The sequence below is a fragment of the Bombina bombina genome, chromosome 4 (genome assembly GCF_027579735.1).
Source record: "Bombina bombina isolate aBomBom1 chromosome 4, aBomBom1.pri, whole genome shotgun sequence".
Classification (NCBI taxonomy): Eukaryota; Metazoa; Chordata; class Amphibia; order Anura; family Bombinatoridae; genus Bombina; species Bombina bombina.
In genome coordinates, this window is record NC_069502.1 from 623,924,527 (window position 1) to 623,950,079 (window position 25,553).

The 25,553-nt window shown below is 36.4% G+C and overlaps 1 protein-coding gene across 1 annotated transcript in view; it reads right to left on the minus strand.

Moving 5' to 3' along the window:
* ADAT2 (adenosine deaminase tRNA specific 2) overlaps positions 1 to 25,553 on the minus strand; it is a 69,498-nt gene that overhangs the window by 36,209 nt on the left and 7,736 nt on the right. The window contains exon 2 of the mRNA XM_053710642.1: positions 15,337 to 15,441. Coding sequence (XP_053566617.1) covers positions 15,337 to 15,405 — 69 coding nt within the window. The 5' untranslated portion in view covers positions 15,406 to 15,441. The remainder of the gene's footprint in view (positions 1 to 15,336; positions 15,442 to 25,553) is intronic.

The window sequence follows — 25,553 nt, forward strand, 5'->3', positions numbered from 1 at the left end:
GTAAATGAAACCCCAAAATTTCCTTTCATGATTTAGGTAGCGCATAACATTTTTTTAAAATATTTTATTTAAATCCTTTCCAGAATACAATTTCATTCGACACTATGATTTAATTAAAACAAATACAGACATTATGAGAACACAAAAAAAAAAAAAAAATACATAGTAAACAAAATAATTGGGCCTTATATCCTCAGGCAATTTGATTCTCATAGAAAAAAAAAGAAATAAATTGCATTTTACATATCCTGAATTGGATTTTCGTTTTCTGATTTTTCCCCCTTGTTCCCCTCTGCTCCCTTACCCTATCCTTCTAAGAGAAAAAAAAAAAAATTATTGTTACCACATGTCAAGCATAACCAGTTCTGAGTTCCTGAAGGGGTAAATCAGGAATTCAACTTCACTAGGTGGTAAATCTTTAATAAACAGTGACCATTTCAGGAATAATTTTCTAATATCTTGCTCATTATCTGGGTCTGTGTCAATTTGTTCCAATATGTATTGTTTTTTTAAATAATTCTTAATTTCAGCTATACTAGGAGTTGTTCTCTGTTTCCATTTTCTAAGAATAAGCTGTCTGGCTGCTAATAGAGTCATATTAATAATTTTCCTATTATTTCCTTCATTGTTACTAGAATTATGAAGTAAAAAGACTATTATTTTCAGTGATAGAACTATACAAGAGGGAGCTAGTATTTTATTCAACCAAAATTGAATCTTCGACCAGAAATTTCTAATTTTAGGACAAGCCCATAACATGTGCTGAAGGTCTGCCATCGGAAAAGAACATTTTGGGCAGGAATTTAAACTATTATTCCCACATCTAGATCCTTTTTCCAGGGTAAAAAAGGTCATGTAAAGCAGTTTAAGATGGGATTCCCTCCAGGAGGAGGAGAGAGTGACACGAGCAGTCTCTTGTATTGATAAGTAGAATAGTGGGGGGTCCAAGGGTTGTTTAATCAGAGCACTCCACTTATTTTGAGTTGTTTCAACATTTTTTGCTCCCTTTACTGATACCAGCATATGGTATCCAGGTGCAATTGACATACGTCCCATTTTAGCGACAGCAAGACAGTTCCCAACACTCTCTAGGGACCAGTTCCACCCATAATCGTGAGTAAGTTTTAAAGCATAATGCCTTGCCTGGAGATAGGCAAAATAATTCTTATGTGGTAAGTTGAATTCTAGTCTAAGGGTTTCAAATGATTTAACACATCTTCTTTCAAAATCAAGAATCTGATATATATTACTAAGACCTAATATTTTCCATTCCCTGTAAACTCCTGCCTGTATTCCGGCTTCAAACTGAGGATTACCCATGAATGGAATATACCGGGAAACATGGTGCTCCACCTTTAATAAAGCACAAATCTTTTTCCAAGCAAGAATAGGATTATATATGGACTTTAACTTCTTAATTTCATTCGGAATCTGGTTAGCGTCAGTATGTATAAGTACTATTGGGTTCAGAGGATAAGTTATGTTTTTTTCCAAATCATTGTCTGTTACATAGTTCTTTAAATGGACCCAGTCAATAACTGTGCGAGCCAGAAAGGCTTGATTATATGCTCGTATATCTGGAAGAGCAAGACCACCATATTTCAAAGGAAGAGATAATTTTAAAAAAGAAATCCTAGGTTTTCTACTCTGCCATATAAATGATCTAAGAATAGAGTTAAAAAAATCAATATCTTTCCGTTTAATGAAAAGGGGAATGTTCTGTATCATGTATAGAAGTTTAGGTAAAAGCATCATTTTATAAGCGGCTATTCGTCCTGATAAGGATAGCGGAAAGTTTTGCCAGTTTTTGAGGGAATCTTTAATTTTATTTATTGTTGGAGTGATATTAAGGGAATACCATGTGCTAGGATCATGAGAAATATTAATGCCCAGATAACGAAAAGAATTATGAGCTATACAGAAAGGAATTTTTGCCAGCGAGTCCCCCGTCTGAACAATCCAGAATAATTCAGATTTTGTGTTATTGACCTTGTATCCTGAAAAGGATCCAAACTGTTGTACTATATTTAGGAGTTTAGGTATATTTAATCTTGTATTAGCCATGTAAATGAGAACATCATCCGCATACAAAGCGATTTTAATCTCCTTCCTTCCTATCTTTATTCCATCAATTTGATGTCGTATAGAAATAGCAAGAGGCTCGATGGCAAAATTAACAAGGAGAGGGGAGAGAGGGCACCCCTGTCTGGTACCTCGTTGTAGTTCAATATCTTGTGACATACTACCGTTCACCAGTATCTTTGTGGTAGCATTTTGGTAGAGATTACTAATAAATTTGGTAAAATTCTCCTTTAATCCAAATTTATGCAAAGTGTAAATCAAATGATCATGGTGAACTGAATCAAAAGCTTTTTCAGCATCTATTGATATTATTACCTTATCATGGGTACCCCTCTCGCCCCTCTACCTCCCGAAGCTCCAGTGTTCTAAAATAATCAATAAGCAAGAAAAGTTCACGTATTTTTGAGGCAGAGTTTCTATTCTGTATGAACCCAGCTTGGTCTGTATGAATAATGGAGGGCAGTATAGTTTGGAGTCTTTGTGCTAATATGGAGGTTAAGATTTTATAATCTGTGTTGAGTAAAGCAATGGGCCTATATGATTATTTTTTTTGTTGGGTCCTTCCCTGGCTTCAATATTAAAGTGGTGTAGGAAGCAGTAAAGCTAGGGGTTGGGTCTTTTCCTTCTATATAAAGAGAGTTGAATAAAGTAGTTAAGTAAGGTATGATAGGAATGTTTAAAGCTTGGTAAAATTCATTCGGTAATGCGTCTGGGCCTGGGGCTTTATTGTGAGGCAGTGTTTGGATTGCTTTATTTACTTCCATTTCAGTGATTGGAGCATATAAGTCCTGTAGGACTTCAGGATGTAATGTGGGAAAAGCAATTTTATTCCAAAATTCATCACGTGCCTGTACGTTGGAAGTTCGCAAAGAATATAGATCGGAGTAGTATTTAGAAAATAGTTGTAAAAGTTCTTCAGTGGTATTGAATATCTGGCTTTCCGTATTTATGTTATCTATCGATTGAAAGCCTCTCTCGATTTTAAGAAGTTTTGCTAACAACTTTCCCGTTTTATTTCCAAACCGATATAATTTTGATTGGACCCTAGCATCATTCTGTGTTGTTTTGTAAAGTAAGAAAGAGTCCCTGTTTTGTAAAGCAGAGGTATATTTAGCCCAACTCTGTGAAGAGTTTTCAATTAAGTGCAGATTATATGCGTTAGAAACCGCTCGTGCCAACTCCCCCTCCCTTTGCTTGAGTTTTTTAGTTCTGTTCACATTAGATGCTATAATCTCCCCCCTTAATACTGCCTTAGCCGTCTCCCAGAATAGTAAAGGACGTGAGATATAATCGCGGTTCAGGTCGGCATAGTCTTTAAATTTAGCTTCTAGCCAGTTTTTAAATTTGAGATCTGTGGCTAGAAATGTTGGAAAGAAGTATCGTCTATTTGTTTGCCTTTGATCATGTGATTGAAAATCTAAACAAATAGGCGCATGATCGGAGATAGCTATAGGGAGTATTTGAGCCTGCACCTGTGATTTACATAGCCTCTCATCTAATAGAAATACATCTATCCTTGAGAGAGACTTATGTGCTTTTGAGAGGCAGGTGTACTCACACGAGTCAGGATTTTGAAGTCTCCAAATATCACGAACCTTTAAGTTTACCATTATTCTGGAGAAAAGTTTTGATTCCAATTTATCTCTTTTAGTTTTTTTAGGCACACAATCTCGTCTTAGCCTATCTAGAGGATATTTAGGGGCCATATTAAAGTCCCCGCCCATTATCAGGTATCCTTCAGCACACATCAAGAGCCTAGCTTGTACTAATTCCCAAAAGGATAAATTAAAAACATTTGGAGCGTATATATTGCAAAGTGTGTATAGAATATTATCAATCTTAATTTTTAGAAGTATAAATCTCCCTTCAGAATCCGAATCTACGTGTATTACCTGGTATTTGATGTTTTTACTTACAAGAATAGCTACTCACCCCTTCCTCTTAATACTTGGAGAGAAGAACACCTCTTGAACCCATGTAGATTTGAGTTTGAGAACCTCTTCAGTTCTCAAGTGTGTTTCTTGCAAAAATGCAATAGAGGTGTTAATTCTCTTCAAGTATGATAATATAGTTTTCCTTTTAATAGGAGATGTAAGTCCACCTATATTCCATGAGGTGATCTTAACTCTACTTGGCATGTCTTATTTATGGAAGAAGAAAGAAAAAAAAAAAAAAAAAGTGGGGAGGGAGAGACCCCCTTTCCAGAGAGGTAGAACCTTCTTAGCTCTCTGATACCCTTAGTATAAGGATCCTTACTCATAATAAAATAAAAATTAGACTAAATACAACATCGATATCAATTGTGGCTATTTAGTTTATAGCAAAATTTTCAGCATAAAATTTTCCTGCTTCAGCTGGAGTATCAAAGATATACGACTGATTCTCTACATATACCCCAAGTCTAGCAGGATGCAATATATTTGCCCTTATTCCCTGCTGGATGAACTTTGTACAAATTGGAGTAATTTCCCTTCTTTTATTAACTGTCTCCATTGAGTAATCCTGAAAAAGCAGGATTTTGGCATCCCCTAAAAATATAGGCTGGCATTTATGGAAAGACTGTAGAAATGTGACCTTATCTTGGTAATTTAGAAATTTAACAATGATTGGCCTGGGTCTAGCATTTGTCTTAGAGGAATAAACAGGGCCAATTCTGTGTACTCTTTCAATAAATGTTTTGGGGAAGCTCTCAGGAATCTTTAAAAGCTGCGGGATTGTTACCATGAGTAACTTGAATAGATCATCATATTGCTTGTCCTCGGGAACCCCTATTATCCTAAGGTTGTTCCTACGTGCACGATTCTCTAAGTCTTCAATTTTACTTTGTAATTTTAAAAGTGTATTAATTGAGGTTTCAGTCTTAACATTATATTCTATCATGTTATCCTCTAAGTCTGATATTCTTTGCTCTGCCTCTGAGAGCCTGCCTGCGAATTGTCTAACTTCTGATGTTAGATGTACAATATCTGATTTAATCTCATCTCTTAGAGTTTCGAATTTAGGTGAGAGGGCTTCCAATATTTTGGAGACTAGAGATTGCATGTCTATAGGTTAAGATGTTGTTTGGGTATTGCTAGTGGATGAGAGTGTCTCAGCGGCAAGGTCCGAAGTGACCTAATTCCGTTTATCTCTTGATCTAGCCGCCATTGGGGAGGGTGTGTTTTTAGGGTGAAGGTGCAGGAATTTATCCATGTGCTTATAGCTAATGTGGAAGTGCAAAGGGTGTGATAGTGAATGGAAGGGGGATAAAATTAAAGTGCAAAGCCCCTCTCGGGGGTATGGGGAATCAAAATAATGTAGGTATGAGAAGGAAGGTGACGTGTGAGGGAGTGAATGGGGTGTGAAACATCTACAATAGGTGAGAGTGAGTTATTTTATAGGCGGGTAGAGAAAAAAAAAAAAAAAAAAGAAACAGTATATGTAATTGCCGCTGAGATAGATTCACTCAATTAGAGTAGTTCTAAAAAATAGTTCTACTATTGATATATTATTATTATTGATCTTATTAAATTTTGGAACCTGAACCTCTTTGGATAAAGTAAATCTCTCTGAACCTTTCAAGAACTAAAAAATGACCAAGAACAAATATCCTTAGCAAAACAAGCTCGCCCTTAAGAGCTATACAATACAGTCCTACAAAATGTAGCTTCAAACAGTATCAGAGTTTACATCAACATAAAACTGCAAAATACAATCCTAAAAATTGTTATTCTGAACAATATCAGAATTTACAATAATATGAAACTTCAGTTTTACGAGATTTACCTCTATCTTTTACTTCCCCCTCTGGTGACTTTCAATTTATTCATGCAAGCAGGTACACAAACCTTTTGTCTCATTACACAGAGGCAATATTATAAGAAAACATAAACGCAGGCTATCACAACCTTATTAATAACACATTCAGCATAGAGAAAGCTTGTGTAGTGTCAATATTTTTCAATATAATGTTTCTGGGGGATCTTGAAAAAGTAAACCTCCTTTAGTTTATAAATGAGGCAGAGAAGGCTTATCTAAGAAAGAGTTATACAGCTAAATATATCTAGCCTTACAGTTAAGCCTAGCTCTATTAAAGACCCTTTGTGAAGAAAAAAAAAAAAATAGATAAGAAAAAAGGGAAGAAAAAATGTCCAGTTTTTATATGAAAAATAATGAGCAACATCAATTATTTGTCCATAAGTTTAAAGAGTCCATGAGGCTTTTATCAAAAGAAAAAAAATAGCATCAAGTTAGTTGGTTACTTTACCAGTCTCTGGTCTAGGCTAAAGATAGCCAGTATTGGAAGCAGGGTCCTCCTTGATAGTTGCCCCCCCTGCGCAGCACCGGTGGAGGGGGGAATGCCACTCAGGCAATGAGGAACAAACAATCACCTCCCGGGTGCCGTAGCTCAAACTCTATACGGCATGCATTGTAGGGAGACAACCGGTGTCTACAGCAGGGCTCAAGCAGGTAACCGCAATCCCTACCCCTCTCGCAGCATCGGTGGGAGGGGTCACCAGGGGAAACAGCAGATGCGACCCGCCAGGTACCGGAGTTCAACGGTCTCTCATCTTCTCCCCAGGACAGGCGCAAGGGACTGGAGCAAAATCGGAACCCTCCAGGGATCGTGCAGCCCAGCGCATAACATTTTAAACAACTTTCCAGTTTATTTTTATTATCAAATTTGCTTCATTCTCTTGGTTGAGGGAGCAGCAATGCACTGACAATGTGTGTGTATATATATACATACATATACATATACACACACACACACAGTATGTATATATATATATATATATAAAAAAAAAAATACAAAAAGTAGAAGTTGCGCTCAAACTATATATATATATATATATATATATATATATATATATATATATATATATATATATATATATATATATAATACAAAAAGTAGAAGTTGCGCTCAAACTTTCTGGATGAACTTGAAGTAAGTAATTTCCAGGCAAGAGGTAAAGATAAAAACAGCTTTTATTCCAAGTGTTAAATAGGACATGTAACAAAATGTCCTACGATAAAGCCAGCAGTGACTCTAGCAATCAGGTTAGTGAGCTGCTCCTCATGCAGACATGTTTCGTGCGTATACGCACTTGTTCACTGTTTACCTGAGGATCAGCTCAACCACCTATTTAAGGCTGAACTTGCTTACAACATTGCCATAATCTGTTACCTGATTGGATACCTGGATCCACATGACTTACTGGTATTATTCAATATACAACTCTAACAAGTGATAACATATGTGAAAACACTCATACTATTTATAAAGTATTTACAAAGGACAAATGGTAATAACAGCTATTAACATATGAGTGTTTACCTCAAAATTGTAGATACAAAGAGAAACAGCATAATTTGTAATAGCTTTTCAAACAAAGGTAACAGCTGAAAGAGAAAACCTAAGTTACAATATGGATACTCAATGCCTTGAGAAAAACTTTTTTATATAAAGACTAAAAATAACAGCTACAATACATATGTGAGCTGTATTTTCAATATCAAAATTTAAAGGAAAATGTAGAGAGATATTTAGGTAAATACATCTAGATCACGTCTGATGTTTAGTCCCTCAGGCTCACTAGTTTGTAATTTGAACATCCAAAAAATTTCTTTTTTGTTAAGTAATGTTTCCCTATTACCTCCTTTGTTAATAAAATTGCCAAAATTTAATGGAAATCTAACTATAGATTAATGGTTGTGGATGTTACTTCTCTTTATACGTCCATTGAGCCCTCTAAACTTTAAAGGCCTTACCACTATAGAATTTGTCATTAACTCTGCCTGCTGTTTTGAGGAAGCTACCAAAGTTTTTTTGCTTAATGCAATTGAGTATCTGTTAACACATAATTTTTTTATGTTTCAGGCGGAGTACTATCTCCAAAGACGTGGGACAGCTATGGGGGCCAAGTTTGCCCCCTCCTATGCCAACCTATTTATGGGTTGCTGGGAGCTGTCCCACGTCTTTGGAGATGGAAATCCGTTTAAAGATGCGATAATTCAGTATTATCGCTACATTGATGATTTGTTCTTCATCCTGGAGTGTGACGAAACCAAAGCAGATCTTTTCTGCAAATATTTTAATTGTAACCAGCAAGGAATTGAGTTCACTGGTACCCATAGTGGAATCAGTGTGAACTTTTTGGACCTCACTGTCCAGGGTGGCGAAGTTGGATCTTCAGACTAAAATGTACAGAAAAGAAACAGCATGCAATACATTATTGAAATTTGAATCATGTCATCCCCGACACGTATTAAGAGGTATACCGAAAGGGGAATACATTCGTATCAAAAGGAATTGCACCAAAGAAGAAGAAGAAGAAGAATATCAAAAACAGGCTAGTGAGGCCACAGATAGATTTAAGCAGCGTGGCTACCGTGAAAGTCTTCTCTTAAAAGCAAAAGAAAACGTAGATCGAATTCCTAGAGAACAGCTGCTTCAGTATAAATCTAATAAATTAAAAACTAACGCCTAGATTTAGAGTTCTGCGTTAGCCGTCAAAACCAGCGTTAGGGGGTCCCAACGCTGGTTTTTACCACCCGCTGGTATTTAGGGTCAGTCAGGAAAGGGTCTAACGCTCACTTTCCAGCCGCAACTTTTCCATACCGCAGATCCCCCTACGCCAATTGCGTATCCTATGTTTTCAATGGGATCTTTCTAACGCCGGTAATTAGAGTCTTGGCTGAAGTGAGCGTTAGAAATCTAACGACAAGACTCCAGCCGCAGAGAAAAGCCAGGAGTTAAGAGCTTTCTGGGCTAACACCGGTTCATAAAGCTCTTAACTACTGTGCTCTAAAGTACACTAACACCCATAAACTACCTATGTACCTCTAAACCGAGGCCCCCCCCACATCGCCGCCACTCTATTAAATTTTTTTAACCCCTAATCTGCCGACCGCACACCGCCGCCACCTACATTATCCCTATGTACCCCTAATCTGCTGCCCCTAACACCTACATAATATTTATTAACCCCTAATCTGCCCCCCCCAACGTCGCTGCTACCTACAATTATTAACCCCTAATCTGCCGACCGGACCTCACCGCTACTCTAATAAAATGTATTAACCCCTAAAGCCAAGTCTAACCCTAACCCTAACACCCCCCTAAGTTAAATATCATTTTTATCTAACAAAATAAAATAAATCTTATTAAATAAATGATTCCTATTTAAAGCTAAATACTTACCTGTAAAATAAACCCTAATATAGCTACAATATAAATAATAATTATATTGTAGCTATTTTAGGATTTATATTTATTTTACAGGCAACTTTGTATTTATTTTAACTAGGTACAATAGCTATTAAATAGTTATAAACTATTTAATAACTACCTAGCTAAAAGAAATACAAAAATTACCAGTAAAATAAATCCTAACCTAAGTTAGAATTAAACCTAACACTACACTATCATTAAATAAATTAAATACAAATACCTACAAATAAATACACTAACTAAAGTACAAAAAATAAAAAAAGAACTAAGTTACAAAAAATAAAAAAATAATTTACAAACATTATACAAATATTACAACAATTTTAAGCTAATTACACCTACCCTATTCTACATTTAAAAGATACCAGCTCTATTACCTTACCAGCCCTTAAAAGGGCCTTTTGCGGGGCATGCCCCAAAGAAAACAGCTCTTTTGCCTGTAAAATAAAAATACAACCCCCGCCAACATTACAACCCACCACCCACACACCCCTACTCTAACCCAAACCCCCCTTAAATAAACCTAACACTACCCCCCCGAAGATCTTCCTACCTTGAGTCGTCTTCACTCAGCCGAGCCGAATTCTTCATCCAATCCGGGCGATGTCTTCATCCAAGCGGAGGCTGAAGAGGTCCATCATCCGGCTGAAGTCTTCATTCAAGCGGGGCTGAAGAGGTCCATCATCCGGCTGAAGTCTTCTATCAAGCGGCATCTTCAATCTTCTTTCTTCCGGCTCCATCTTCATCCCGCCGACGCGGAACATCCTTCCTCCACGACGAACTCCCGACGAATGAAGGTTCCTTTAAAGGACGTCATCCAAGATGGCGTCCCTCGAATTCTGATTGGCTGATACGATTCTATCAGCCAATCGGAATTAAGGTTGGAATAATCTGATTGGCTGATGGAATCAGCCAATCAGATTCAAGTTCAATCCGATTGGCTGATCCAATCAGATTGAGCTCGCATTCTATTGGCTGTTCCGATCAGCCAATCAGATTATTCCTACCTTAATTACGATTGGCTGATAGAATCCTATCAGCCAATCGGAATTCGAGGGACGCCATCTTGGATGACGTCCCTTAAAGGAACCTTCATTCGTCGGGAGTTTGTCGTGGAGGAAGGATGTTCCGTGTCGGCGGGATGAAGATGGAGCCGGAAGAAAGAAGATTGAAGATGCCGCTTGATAGAAGACTTCAGCCGGATGATGGACCTCTTCAGCCTCCGCTTGGATGAAGACATCGCCCGGATTGGATGAAGAATTCGGCTCGGCCGAGTGAAGACGACTCAAGGTAGGAAGATCTTCAGGGGGGTAGTGTTAGGTTTATTTAAGGGGGGTTTGGGTTAGATTAGGGGTATGTGGGTGGTGGGTTGTAATGTTGGGGGGGGGTATTGTATGTTTTTTTTTACAGGCAAAAGAGCAGAATTCTTTGGGGCATGCCCCGCAAAAGGCCCTTTTAAGGGCTGGTAAGGTAAAAGAGCTTTACAATTTTTATTTTAGAATAGGGTAGGGCATTTTTTTTATTTTGGGGGGCTTTGTTATTTTTTTAGGGGGCTTAGAGTAGGTGTAATTAGTTTAAAATTCTTGTAATCTTTTTTTATTTTTTGTAATTTAGTTTAGTTGATATAATTGTAGGTATTGTATTTAATTAATTTATTGATAGTGTAGTGTTAGGTTTAATTGTAACTTAGGTTAGGATTTATTTTACAGTTAATTTGGTAATTATTTTAACTAGGTAGCTATTAAATAGTTATTAACTATTTAATAGCTATTGTACCTGGTTAAAATAAATACAAAGTTGCCTGTAAAATAAATATTAATCCTAAAATAGTTACAATATAATTATTATTTATATTGTAGCTATATTAGGGTTTATTTTACAGGTAATAATTTAGCTTTAAATAGGAATAATTTATTTAATAAGAGTTCATTTATTTTGTTAGATTTAAATTATATTTAACTTAGGGGGGTGTTAGGGTTAGACTTAGCTTTAGGGGTTAATACATTTATTAGAGTAGCGGTGCGGTCCGGTCGGCAGATTAGGGGTTAATAATTGTAGGTATGTGGCGGCGACGTTGGGGGGGCAGATAAGGGGTTAATAAATATAATATAGGGGTCGGCGGGGGTTAGGGGCAGCAGATTAGGGGTTCATAGGGATAACGTAGGTTGCGGCGGTGTACGGAGCGGCAGATTAGGGGTTAATAAGTGTAAGATTAGGGGTGTTTAGACTTGGGGTACATGTTAGGTGCAGACATAGGAAGTGTTTCCCCATAGGAAACAATGGGGCTGCGTTAGGAGCTGAACGCTGCTTTTTTGCAGGTGTTAGCTTTTTTTCAGCCCAAACTGCCCCATTGTTTCCTATGGGGGAATCGTGCACGAGCCCGTTTTTGAAGCTGGCCGCGTCCGTAAGCACCGCTGGTATTGAGAGTTGCAGTGGCAGTAAATTATGCTCTACGCTCCCTTTTTGGAGCCTAACGCAGCCCTTCTGTGAACTCTAAATACCAGCGGTATTTAAAGTTGCGGGGGGGAAAATACACGCGTAGCTAACGCACCCCTTTGGCCGCAGAACTCTAAATCTAGCCGTAAGAAAGATGAAACTACCAAAATTAAATTTATCACCACTTTTAGTGTTGAATATACTAAAATATGTGCAATAATCAGAGATTCACTTCCCATCTTGTATTCAGATCCCATTATTAAAGAAATTTTAAAATCTGGATGTGACTTCATTCCTAAGAGAGCTAAAACTTTAGGCAACTATTTATCCCCTTCAGATATAAAACCCACAACAAACAAATGCTGGCTTAAACAGAGACAGGGCTGTTTTAAGTGCAGACGACCCACCTGCAAAACATGTAATTTTGTGATTGAGGGCAACAAATTTCTCTCTAGCTCAACAAACATGGAATATGATAGCAGATATTTTATCAATTGTGCGACAACACACGTTGTTTATCTCCTTACCTGTGACCTTTGTAAATTACAATACACAGGTAAAACTAAAAAGGTCCCTCAAAGACAGGTTTTTGCAGCATCTGAGGTCAATTGAAGATGAGGATAGTGATACCCCCATAGCAAGACATTTTAAAACAAAACACAATGCAGATGTTTCATCTTTAAAAATACAGGGTATTGACCACATAACCAGATGGAGAAGAGGAGGTAATAGGGAAACATTACTTAACAAAAAAGAAATTTTTTTGGATGTTCAAATTACAAACTAGTGAGCCTGAGGGACTAAACATCAGACGTGATCTAGATGTATTTACCTAAATATCGCTCTACATTTTCCTTTAAATTTTGATATTGAAAATACAGCTCACATATGTATTGTAGCTGTTATTTTTAGTCTTTATATAAAAAAGTTTTTCTCAAGGCATTGAGTATCCATATTGTAACTTAGGTTTTCTCTTTCAGCTGTGATCTTTGTTTGAAAAGCTATTACAAATTATGCTGTTTCTCTTGGTATCTAAAATTTTGAGGTAAACACTCATATGTTAATAGCTGTTATTACCATTTGTCTTTTGTAAATACTTTATAAATAGTACAAGTGTTTTCACATATGTTATCACTTTTTAGAGTTGTATATTGAATAATACCAGTCAGTCATGTGGATCCAGGTATCCAATCAGGTAACAGATTATGGCAATGTTGTAAGCAAGTTCAGCCACAAATAGGTGGTTGAGCTGATCCTCAGGTAAGCAGTGAACAAGTGCGTATACGCACGAAACATGTCTGCATGAGGATCAGCTCACTAACATTTTGTTACATGTCCTTTTTAACACTTGGAATAAAAGCTGTTTTTATCTTTACCTCTTGCCTGGAAATTACTTACTTCAAGTTCATCCAGAAAGTTTGAGCGCAACTTCTACTTTTTGTATTCTATACTTTGCTTTTGTTTGGGGCGTGTGTGGCAGACACGCCTGAAGTAGCTGCTGCCTATCATCTGGATCCTTACAGGGGGTGTGTCCCCCGCCCACTCTCCATTGTGCCGGGTTTTGCTTCCATACCAGACGCTCAGGAGGAGCGCATTATACAGTGAATAGTTTTTGACATTATATATATATATATATATATATATATATATATACCTAGATGTACTAATTTCCTATGCAAATATTTACATTGATTTAATTTTGAGACATGGAGGATTTTAATTTCAGTTTTTTATCTCCCCCCATAATTTTAATGAATTTTGGTTTAACCATGAAAATAGCTTTTCCAATGCAGCAACCAGAAATCTATCTCCTACTCATGAGTTCCAAAAAGAACGAAACAGGCTTGTATAGTGAGTGATTTCTGGTTTGCTGTCATATTCCTGTTTAAAAGGGATCGCTGTGTCAAAATAGTATTTTTGAAGCAAAAAAAACGGAGAATTTGCATATCTTACCCACATGTGCATTGGAAACATTGTATATTAAGAATTTCTGGGGAAAAGCAAGCGGGGATACTTGCCTAGATGTACTAATTTCCTATGCAAATATTTATATATATATATATATATATATATATATATATATATATATATATATATATATATATAGCCACCAATCAGCTTCTTTGCTGCTCCTGAGCTTACCTAGCTAAACCTTTCAGCAAAGGAAAACAAGAGAAGGAAACAAATTAAATAATATAAGAAAATTGGAAAGTTGTTTAAAATTGTATGCTCTGTCTAAATCATGAATGTCTAATTATGACTTTACTGTCCCTTTAATGATTTCTTTTATTTATTCTCTTCATTTGAGAGTCATCCTTCCAAGTTCTAAGAACAAAATCTGATTGCTTCCAATAGTTGGAAGGAACCCATTTGATATATCCTATGAGCTATAAGAGGGTACGTTGGGAAAGAGGAAAAACTGCATACAAAATATTGAACCAAGAATGCATCATATCAATAGGTATGAGGAGTGAAAAGGTTTTCTATTATAAAAACTTACTCTATAATTGAACCAAAAACATTTTATATGTATGCAAAATACCACCCACATAGGGGGCGGGGTTAGAGACTGTTCATTACATATGCTGTTTCACCATCATTACTGACCAAAGTATGTGAAACTACACTTAGATATATTACTTGGATATATTGCTTGCTATTAGAAAGTTTTGTATCTATTTCATACATTTTACATATGTTTAGCTACAATGTTATGTAACTTATTTAGTATCCAGCCAGGCCTGATGATTTTGTTATTATATTCTATTGCTCCATGTTCCATTTTTAATGGTTTATTTATTTGAATTTCATGTAACCAGGGATTAGGCTGTTGCTTTCCACTGGGCTTGTAAACACCCTTGTGGTTGCATAGCAACTGATGGGTGGATGTGCACAATGGGGGCAGGGTCTGTATGGTTTAAATGTATGTTTTCACACTATCAATACTGTATGTCTGAGGGAGGGACATATGTCCCGAAATGTCACACTAAAATAAACTAATGTTTGCCTTTGAAAATCTAGTGAGTGAGAATTTACTCTGTATGTATGTATGTGTATATATATATACATGTGTGTGTGTGTATGTATGTATGTATGTATGTATGTATGTATGTATGTATGTATATATATATATATATACATACATACACATGTATATATATATATATATATATATATATATATATATATATATATATATATATATATATATATATATATATATATACATATATATATATATATATATATATATATATATATACACACACACACACATACACACACACACACAGTATACACATACATACAGTGTTCTCCACAGAAAGTTTTTCCAGCTGGGTGGCATTATAAAGTAGCCAGTTGGGGGCAGTGTAATACTTTCTAATATTATAAAATTGTCTGCTATTCAAAGCACAACTTGCATAATTGAACATAAATGTATTGAATGATAATTTGAGCAATAAACATTGAAACACTTTAATATTAGGTAATTTTAGCCATTTTTGGCTAACATTTTAGCCAGGTGGTTAGTAAAATCATTTTGAACATGCCATTTTACAAATTTCAAGAGTCCATAAACCATTTGCTAAAATTATCTTTACCATTTGAAAAGCTTTGAGCATCCAACTTTTCATTTCTTCTGTCAGCTCAGTAGGTTCCTCCTGGTCCATGTTTATCCTGTTGTTGTTAAAAAAAACAACCAAACACTGGAAAAGTAAAAGGCACACATGACAATTAAACTACGGAAAAATAAAATAAAACCTCAAATACGTGTAATACAAAACTTGTATCAGTAATACGGGAGCTGAATATGCTTTTTATGTAAACCCAAATGTCATTATACATGGCACCACATTTGTAGTATTTTCTAATGGAAATGCATAAGAAAATTAAGAGATCTCATACACAAAAATGGTTCTGTACACTCTTAACTCGAGTGAAACTAGCTTGGCGTTTCTGAAAGTCTATAGTTAATCACCCTTCTAGAGTCTGCTATATCCTCTATTTTCTACTATAAATTATTATACTGCACATCACGAGCAAGCCTAAGAAAAGCATAAACCAATCATGATAACAAATATAGGATTATCCAGCTGTCCAGAACTGAACAATAAAACAAATCAGGCAGTAAACCATCTGTTTATTTCCAGTAACTACACATAAAATGAAATCTGTAGCAGAAAGAAATATTTCAGTTCAATTACAAATTGCCTAGCCATGACTTCTTTGTAGAGCGAAAAATCAGAAAGCACAAAACTTAAAAGGGACAGTCTAGACCCAATACATAATTTTGATTACTTATTGTTATATACCAGAATGCACTGCTAAGCTAAACTGTCATACAAGAAAACAGCTAACTGGACAAGAAGAAAGTTGTGGGCAGAGCTTGGCAGCCATTTTTGGCTACTAACAAACAATGATTTTTTTAAACATTTCATGTAATTATTACCAGCTTCTAGATGTGGAACCCATTGCAAGATGTTTGTCTGGCACTTTAACAATAATTAATACACAATTACTATTGGGTCTAGACTGTCCCTTTAAAGGAAAGGTCAAAACTAAAGTGTGCATGGGTGCATTTCAATTTTGAATATAAACATTTTTTAAATATATTTCTATTAGCAAAAATACTTCTAGCAGACGTTATTACTGGTTTTAGGGGCATATGCACAAATGCTATGAGTGTTCAGTGCACCAGTGTTCAAACACTACACGTTCTCAGAGAGTCGGCAGTGGCTGGTATTGCGCAGTTCACACCACCGCCAGTTGTTTGAGCAGGCATGTTTTTTTGTATCCTGATACACTAGTCACACAAAGCATATGTGCATATGCCGCTGAAAAAGTAATAAGGTTTCTTAGATTACATTTTTTACAAATTGAATTATATTGAAAAAAACATGTTTTTACTTAAAATTGAAGTACACTCATGCGTATTTCCTTTTTAACCTGTTCCTTTAAGTTGGCATACAAACTTAATCAATGTAATGCTGGAAAAAAACTCTATCCTCAAGACTTTTTAAAAAAAAAAAACCACACCAAAGGATGCAAAAATTCTACTTTATTTTAAAGCGATGTGCAGAATTATATAACATTATTTTTATGGTTTACTGACACTTTAATACTCATATGCTAAATCACTTGAAACTGATGCAGTATAACTGTAAAAAGCTGACAGGAAAATATCACCTGAGCATCTCTATGTAAAAAAGGAAGATATTTTACCTCACAACTTCCTAAGCTGAGCAGAGTAAGTTCTGTGTAAAAAGTTATACTTCAGCTGCTGTCCAGCTGCAGGTAAAAAAAATAAAAAAAATAAAGAAAATGAAGAAATGAACAGCGGCCAATCAGCATCAACAGTGCTGAGGTCATGAACTCTTTTACTGTGATCTCATGAGATTTCACTTAACTCTCATGAGATTTTATTGTAAACTTCCTTAAGCTGAATAGAGAAATAAGATGAGAGTGCGCGTAAGCTCGCTCCTTCCGCTGTCCCGGAACAGACATACTAATTTGCTGCTTAGAAGTCCTTTACAATGGGATGTGGCTACTGAGAAACTTTTGAGGTAAAATATCTTTCTTTTTTACATAGAGATGTTCAGGTGATATTTTCTAGTCAGCTTTTTACAGCTATACTGCATCACTTTCAAGTGTTTAAACATTTGGGTATTATGGCCCTTTAACAAAGAAAAAAGAAAGAAAGAATATAACTCATCAAATTAACAAAACTTGGTTGATTTGTTCATTCATTCATTCATTCAAGGTATAATCAAATATAGAGAAAAACATTTAAATTTGATTAACCTTTTAACAACTACAAAAAATGCATGTCTAGTTTGGATTTAACAAATTAAATCCTAAACTACTTAAGAAATGCAGTGATGCATTTCACTCTGAACAGAAGCTTACTGGCTAATAATGGTAATATTCCTTAATATGGAGGTTTTAATATTTCTTAATAGTGTTTGCTCAAACTGAAACTTACAATAATGGAAACAAGCTTAGATAAGTCAGCATTCCTTTACATATATAAGGAAAGAAGATATAAGACTATACAAGACTCTACAGTTTGGTACTATGGAGAGCAGAAAATAATGATATGATCAGCTATTTTTACAGATCGTAAAATGGAGGATGTATGTGGCCTTACTATCAGCCAACTTACTACTCCACAAATGGACAGTCATGAAAAGCTTCTATATTTATCAGCCTGCTGCAAGGCTTCAGAATCCACAACTTGCATTCCCCCACCCTTTTTTCAAAGAGGTGTGTTGAGCTCCTCCTCCTAGTTGCTTAGCATTCTCTCCCTCCCACACTACAGAACAGAATGCAGGGAACTATAGTTCCCAGGTGAAACACTGCTTGAAGGATGAAGATCATGCAGAGTGCAATACAGTTACACTACGGCACCTGCCAAGATCTAGGGTTATATCATACATGAATTACTACTTTTTTCTTTTCTTTTTTTTTTTTTTTTTAAAAAAAAAAAAGAACATTTTATGTTGGTTTTAAATTGGGACAATCTCATTATAAATGAGACTCCTGGGCTCTCTAGATGCCAAGTTAAAGGGGCACTAAAGTCAAAATTCAACTTTCATGATTCAGATAAAGCATTTAGAATTAAAAAAAAAAAAAAAACCCTTTCCAATTTACTTCCATAATCAACTAGTGCTGAGTCTTTTTTATTTTCACACTTTCTGAGGCACCAGCTACGCGCCTGAGCATGTGCGTGCATATGTGTGTGTGTGTGTATATATATATATATACACATATATATATATATATATATATATATATATATATATATATATATATATATATATATATGTATATACATACACACACATACATACTTACCATAACTTTTAGAGGTGAAACTGGGACCACCAGGCACTGTGCCAGTGGGGGTGTGGTCAAGGGCATGGTCAATGTGTGTGTTCAAGGGGGCGTGGTGATTGCTGCCTGGAACTTATTTTCCAGTTAGAGATAAATACATCCCAACTTGTTAAACATGCCTTTGATATGTTCCAACAAATAAACACAAATAAACACAATGCATGTGCAAATGGGCAAACCTTTACAGATACTCAGGTCAAACCAACCAATCCCTTCTAGACATGAAAATGAGAACAGGGAGGTAAACTAAAATAATGTGACTTAACAGGCTACAGCACAAATACCCACAATGATAATTTTTCACTGAGTAAAGTGGGCCTTTATTTCACACGTAGGTATGTTAGAGTGAAGAACTTCAAAACTTTGAGCAACACTGCACAAGTTACTGAACTAGATTGATAACCGTCATCTGTATTTTATTTACCACCCCCATCCCTCTTACTAAAAGTAGTAAAGCATTTACAGATGCACAGGTACAATTAAAGGAGCTACGCAATCAACACAATAGGGGGCAGTTTGATGTACCATAGGGAACATGGGCGCGCAAGCGTAGACACCACAGTTACATTGCTAGTAACGTTTGTAACCTCTGCAAGGTATCCTTACCAGTAAGTCTTGCAGCACAGCCACATCAGAGGCAGACAATAGACACACACAACCCTATGAAATGACGTCAGTCACGTCACTGGCACAGACCGACACAGATTGTGCACAGTTAGAATTTAAAAAAAAAAAGGCTTTTGCATTGCCAGTATTTTACTCATTCCGGGAACCTGATGGGTGGCAACCCTACAACTGGGACAGAATGAACAATCAAGTGGGACACACTGGGACAGAGCCTCCAAACAGGGACAATCACAGTCAAACTGGGACTTCTGGTAAATATATATATATATATGTGTGTCTGTAATTGGCTGAGATCTGTCACATGATTCAGTGGGCTGGGAAATCTAATCAATCATTGAAATTTCTTAGAAAAAAAATATCTAATGATATTTTCACATTCAGAGTAAGTGCTATTGCATTCCATACATATAACTCATCAGTGGGTTATGCAGTTTTACTGCATTTAAAAATTTTTTTTTCATGATTCAGATAGAGCATGCAATTTTTTTACAAAAAATTTCTATTTTTTATTATTTTCAAAAGTCGGTTTTACAATAAACTTAGCATAGATGTCCCAAAGAATAAACCAATACATAATCCAGGTCTAGATTTCTTTGCAAACATAAATAGTTTAACAAATAATATTACATCCTACATATAGTCTCAAGATGATCTAAAAATATACATTAGCTAATAAACCTAGACATTGCTTACTATATGTAGTCATATATCCCATGCCTGGATATAACAGAATACGTAATCGAACTTAAATAAATAATTTGCCTGAAAGGCGGAATCTCTTACACCACAAGGCAGAACACTGTGTGATCTTTTCTTATCGCAGAAAATGAAGGATCTCTGCAGAAAGAACGGCAGTTAAATTTTCTTCTGCCTTCTAATTTCTGCCTGCAGGTGTCACTGTTCCGTTCTATCTCAATGGGAAATATTTGCTACGTTCCTCTCTTTTCAATTTCCTCTCACTTCCTGATCTCCAGTGTGGTACAGGGAACAGCACATTGCAGAAAAGGTGAGTCAGGGCTTAACACATGTATTCTAGGAGTGTAGGAGCCAACCAAAATACTTAGACAGACTTTTTTTGTATTATTCTTTAATAAGTGTGTCTTTATGTTGTGTGTATATGTTGTGTGTGTGTGTGTATATGTTGTGTGTGTGTATATGGGGTGTGTGTGTGTATGGGGTGTGTATGGGGGGTGTGTGTATGGGGTGTGTATGGGGGGTGTGTGTATGGGGATGTGTATATGGGTGGGTGGGTGTATGGGGTGTGAGTGTGTGTATGGGGGTGGGGGTGTATATGGAGTGTGTGTGTGTGTATATATGGGGTGTGTGTGTGTGTGTGTGTGTATATATATATATATATATATATATATATATATATATATATATATATATATATATATATAGAGAGAGAGAGAGAGAGAGAGAGAGAGAGAGAGAGAGAGAGAGAGAGAGAGAGAGAGAGAGAGAGTGTGTGTATATGGTGTGTGTATATATATGGTGTGTGTGTGTATGTATATGGTATGTGTGTGTGTGTGTGTATGTATATGGTGTATACACTGGCTGTACATGAACCTGTCCTCATGCACAGAGTAAGGGCAACAAACACAGAAACACCAGCTTCTTAAAGACACTGCAAAAAAATGTTCACTAAAAAAATCTCATCACAGAAAATGAAAAAAAGTTCTGCCCCTGGGCTCTTACAGAAAGAACCCAACAACCTCTCACTCTTGATCTGTTTAGAATTAATCACATAGAACAAGTCAAGTTGGCTCCTAATATTAGTAACTGATTCACTCTCTGGGGATTTAGTTATGACTTGGTGAGATATTCATATAGACATCTGCTGGAGACTAGAAAAAGGTTCTTGAAAACCCACAAAGCGAACCAGACAAACAAAACAGAAACAAAACAAAGTTCCAAAACAAAAAACAAGAAAAAACAATAACGGAAAAAAAAAAAAAAAAAAAAAAAAAAGGGGGGTTGACAAAAAAAAAGAAAAAACCATAATCCCAAGAAAACCAGTTCTGTATTTCTAAGAGGATATATTAGATGTTCAACCTCAGCAGGAGGGAGAGCTTTAATGAATGATGACCATTTAGAAAAGAAAACCCTAATATCATGATCACTATTTAAATTCGTGGCCGGACTTTTGGCCGACGGACACTTGGCCGAAGGACACTTGGCCGACGGACATTTGGCCGACGGACATTTGGCCGAAACACAAGTGGCTGTCAGATAACAGTCCGGCACAAGATAGATAGATTTGATAGATAGATAGATACATAGATTAGATAGATAGATCAATAGATGCAATAGATACATTTGATAGATACGATAGATAGATAGATTTGATAGATAGATAGTTTCCCAGACAGAGAATTACAAAACGTGCGGCCTAGGACCCATGGTAAGGTTCCCAGAGGCAGTTGCGGCGCCCGAGGCTGTGATTAGAACAGAGCACTCTGGTAACGCATCTGCCCTCGGCCGAAATCGGAACATTCTTTAGCTTTCTGTCTGTCAGCCAAATGTCTGTCGGCCAAATGTCCGTCTGCCAAATGTCCTTCTGCATTTTGTCAGAGCACCATTTAAATTAGTATCAAATTGTTCGATGATACATTGTTTCTTCAAGCAATTCTTTACTTCTAATATACTCGGAATTGCTTTGGTTTTCCATTGTTTAAATATAAGGTATCTGGCGGCTAAAATCACTAGATTAAAAATTTTATGGTTACATTTATCGACGACAGGATCAGGGAGGTGACACCCAATGAATTAGTAAGCCAGTATTGTAACTTAAACCAGAAATTTCAGATTTTTGGGCAACCCCAAAGCATATGTAGGTTAGCTGATGGAAATGAGCATTTTGGGCAAGTGTTGAAATTGACGTTCCCACATTTGAACCCTTTATCTGGAGTAAAATAGGTCATATGGAGTAATTTAACATGTGACTCCCTCCAAGAGACAGAGAGGGTCACACAAGAAATTTCTTGAAATGAAAGAGAAGGTAATCTAGGATCCAGAGAATTTTGCATTGTCATTGCAGCCCATTTAGCATGAATGTTTTCCAAGGTACCAGGACCCTTGATTGAGGTCAAAATTTGATATATGTGAGAGACTGACATATGACCATTTTTAATTAAAAGGAGCCAATTCTCGACAGTCCCCAAGGACCAGTTCCAACCATAATTAGTGACAAGTTTAAGTACAAAGTGTCTCGCTTGGAGATAAGCGAAAAAGTCTTTATGAGAAAGATGAAATTCCTCCTGAAGAGAGTTGAATGATTTAATACATCTTCTCTCAAAATCTAATAATTGATAGACATTTGCGAGGCCTAGGGACTTCCATCTAAGGAAAAGTGTTGAATGTAGCCCAGCTTGAAACTGGGGGTTACCCCAGGGTGGGATATATCTCGAGACACTAGGTTCAATGAGCAAAGAGTTACAAATCCTCCTCCATATCTGAATTGGATTATAAATGGATCTTACCTTTTTTTATTTCAGGCGGGATTAGACTGTTATTGCAATGTATTAAAGCAGCCGGGGAGAAAGGATAGGTTATATTATTTTCAAGCTCATTATTTGTTACGTAATCCCTAGTAGATATCCAATCTGTTACAACTTGTGCGAGAAAGGCTTGATTATAAGAGCGAAGATCAGGAAGAGCGAACCCTCCAAATTTTGTAGGTAGAGATAGTTTAGAAAGTGAGATTCTAGATCTCTTTTTTTGCCAGATAAAAGAACGTAGTGACGAGTTGAAAAGGATTATATCCTTCAACTTAAGGATCAACAGAGTATTCTGAAGGATATAAAGCATTTTAGGGAGAAGAATCATCTTATAAATAGCTATGGTGTGTGTGTGTGTGTGTATATGGTGTGTGTGTGTGTGTGTGTATATATGGTGTGTGTGTGTGTGTATATGGTGTGTGTGTGTGTGTGTATATGGGGTGTGTGTGTGTGTGTGTATATGGGGTGTGTGTGTGTGTGTGTGTGTGTATATATGGTGTGTGTGTGTATATGGTGTGTGTGTGTGTATATGGTGTGTGTGTGTGTATATGGTGTGTGTGTGTGTGTGTGTATATATGGTATGTGTGTATATCGTGTGTGTATATGGTGTATACACTGGCTGTACATGAACCTGTCCTCATGCACACCGAGTAAGGGCAACAAACACAGCAACACCAGCTTCTTAAAAACGCTGCAGAAAAATTTTCACTAAATAAAAAAATCTCATCACAGAAAATGAAAAAAAGTTCTGCCCAACAACCTCTCACTCTTGATCTGTTTAGCTATGAGTCCAGAAAGAGAAAGAGGGAGATTCTGCCAATTTTTAAAAGTTTCCTTTATTTTATTGAGCACTGAGGAAATATTCAGGGTATACCAGTTATTGGGGTTGGAGGATATCCTGATACCTAAATACTTAAATGAGTCCTAGACTATACTGAAGGGTATAACTGCTGGTGAGTCTTTGGTCTGTTTGAGCCAAAGACGCTCTGACTTTGTGGTGTTAACCCTATAGCCAAAAAAGATCCAAACTGTTCTATTATTAGAAGAAGCTTTGGAATATTTATAGAAGTGTTAGACATATAAATTAAAATGTCATCAGCATAAAGCGCTATTTTAAGTTCCTTTCACTCAATTTTAATTCCTTCAAGCTGCTGGCGGATTGAGATAGCGAGGGGTTCAATAGAAAGATCAAAAAGGAGCGAAGAGAGAGGGCACCCTTGTCTGGTTCCCCTCTCCAACACTATATCCTGCAAAATAGAACCATTCACTAGCAATCTCGTGGAGGGACGTTTGTAAAGATTATTAACGAACTGGAGAAAGTTACCTGTAAGACCAAACTGATATAGGGTAAATAAAAGATGATCATAGTGGACTGATTCAAAGGCTTTTTCAGCGTCTATAGAGATGATTGCCATATCGGGGGGTGTCCTCTCCCCCCGCCCGTCCCACGTCCTCCCTTGATTTGAAATAATCTATTGTGAGAAAGACTTCCCTAATTTTAGCCAAAGAATTGCGTTTAAACAAGAATCCAGCTTGATCTTTGTGAATAATAGTAGAAAGAAGGGGTTGTAGCCTTTGCGCTAAGATAGCAGTGAGCAGTTTATAATCAGTGTTGAGGAGCGCAATAGGTCTACAGGACTCTTTCCTGGTTGGGTCCTTCCCTTGCTTTAATATTAAAACAGTATGTGAGGAAGTAAAATTAACTGTGGGTTCGGTACCATTATATATATATCATTAAACAAAAGTTAGATGTGAAATTATTGAGGGGGATAGTATTTTATAGAATTAATTTGAGAGGGCGTCAGGACCCAAGGCTTTATTAGAAGAGAGATTCTGAATTGCAGTAGCAACTTCTAGGTCCGAGATAGGCAGATAGAGAGTTTCAAGTAGATCGGGGGTTAAGGACGGAAAGGATATTTTGTGCCAAAAGTCTTCGCGTTCAATCTTGTTTGAAACCTTGGAGGAATATAAAGCCTTATAATATTCTGAGAAGACCTTCATCAATTCTTCTGCTTATTTAAAATGCTTACCTTTAGAACATAGAGAGTCTATCATAGAAGGGGCTTTATCTCGTTTAACCAAGTTTGCCAGAAGTTTCCCTATTTTATTTCCATAATGATATAACTTAGCTTGGAATCCGATGTCCCTCTGTATAGCCTTATATAGAAGCAAGGAATCTCTTTCCCCTAATGCAGAGGTGTATCCAATTTTCTGAGGTTTTCTCATAGATATAACGGTTGTATGCGTTTGTGACTGCTCTCAACAGTTCCTGTTCCCTTTCTTTAAAGGGCCACTGTAAGTAAATATTTTCTATGCCTGTTACTAACTAACTACCCAAAATACACTTTTTATCAATAGCATTTCATTAACATATCTCTACCATATATCAGAAATCTTGTCTGCAAATTTAATTGTTTTCCAAACCCACTCCGTGGGTATCCTTTGCTCTGTACCAATCCGCTTACAATACCTAGGTTTCAAAATGTCGCTTTAAACACAAAGTTATTGGTTTAAGTATTTTGAACATGCAGTGCTGAAAATAGTGGGCAGGATAACGTGACATCATCGGCGAATAAAAGATATAACTTTTAGAACGTTATGAAACTTCGTTTTGGAGAAAATATAGGTCAGTAAGTTTTAATTAATGTTTATTAACTTTAATATGTTAGTTGTTTAGCTTAAAAATTATAACAGAAAGTAATCCTTTAAGTCTCTTAGTCCTAGAGATAGTATATGCTAAAATTTCCCCCGAGAACCGCTTTTGCTGTTTCCCAAAACAGCGCAGGGCGAGATATATG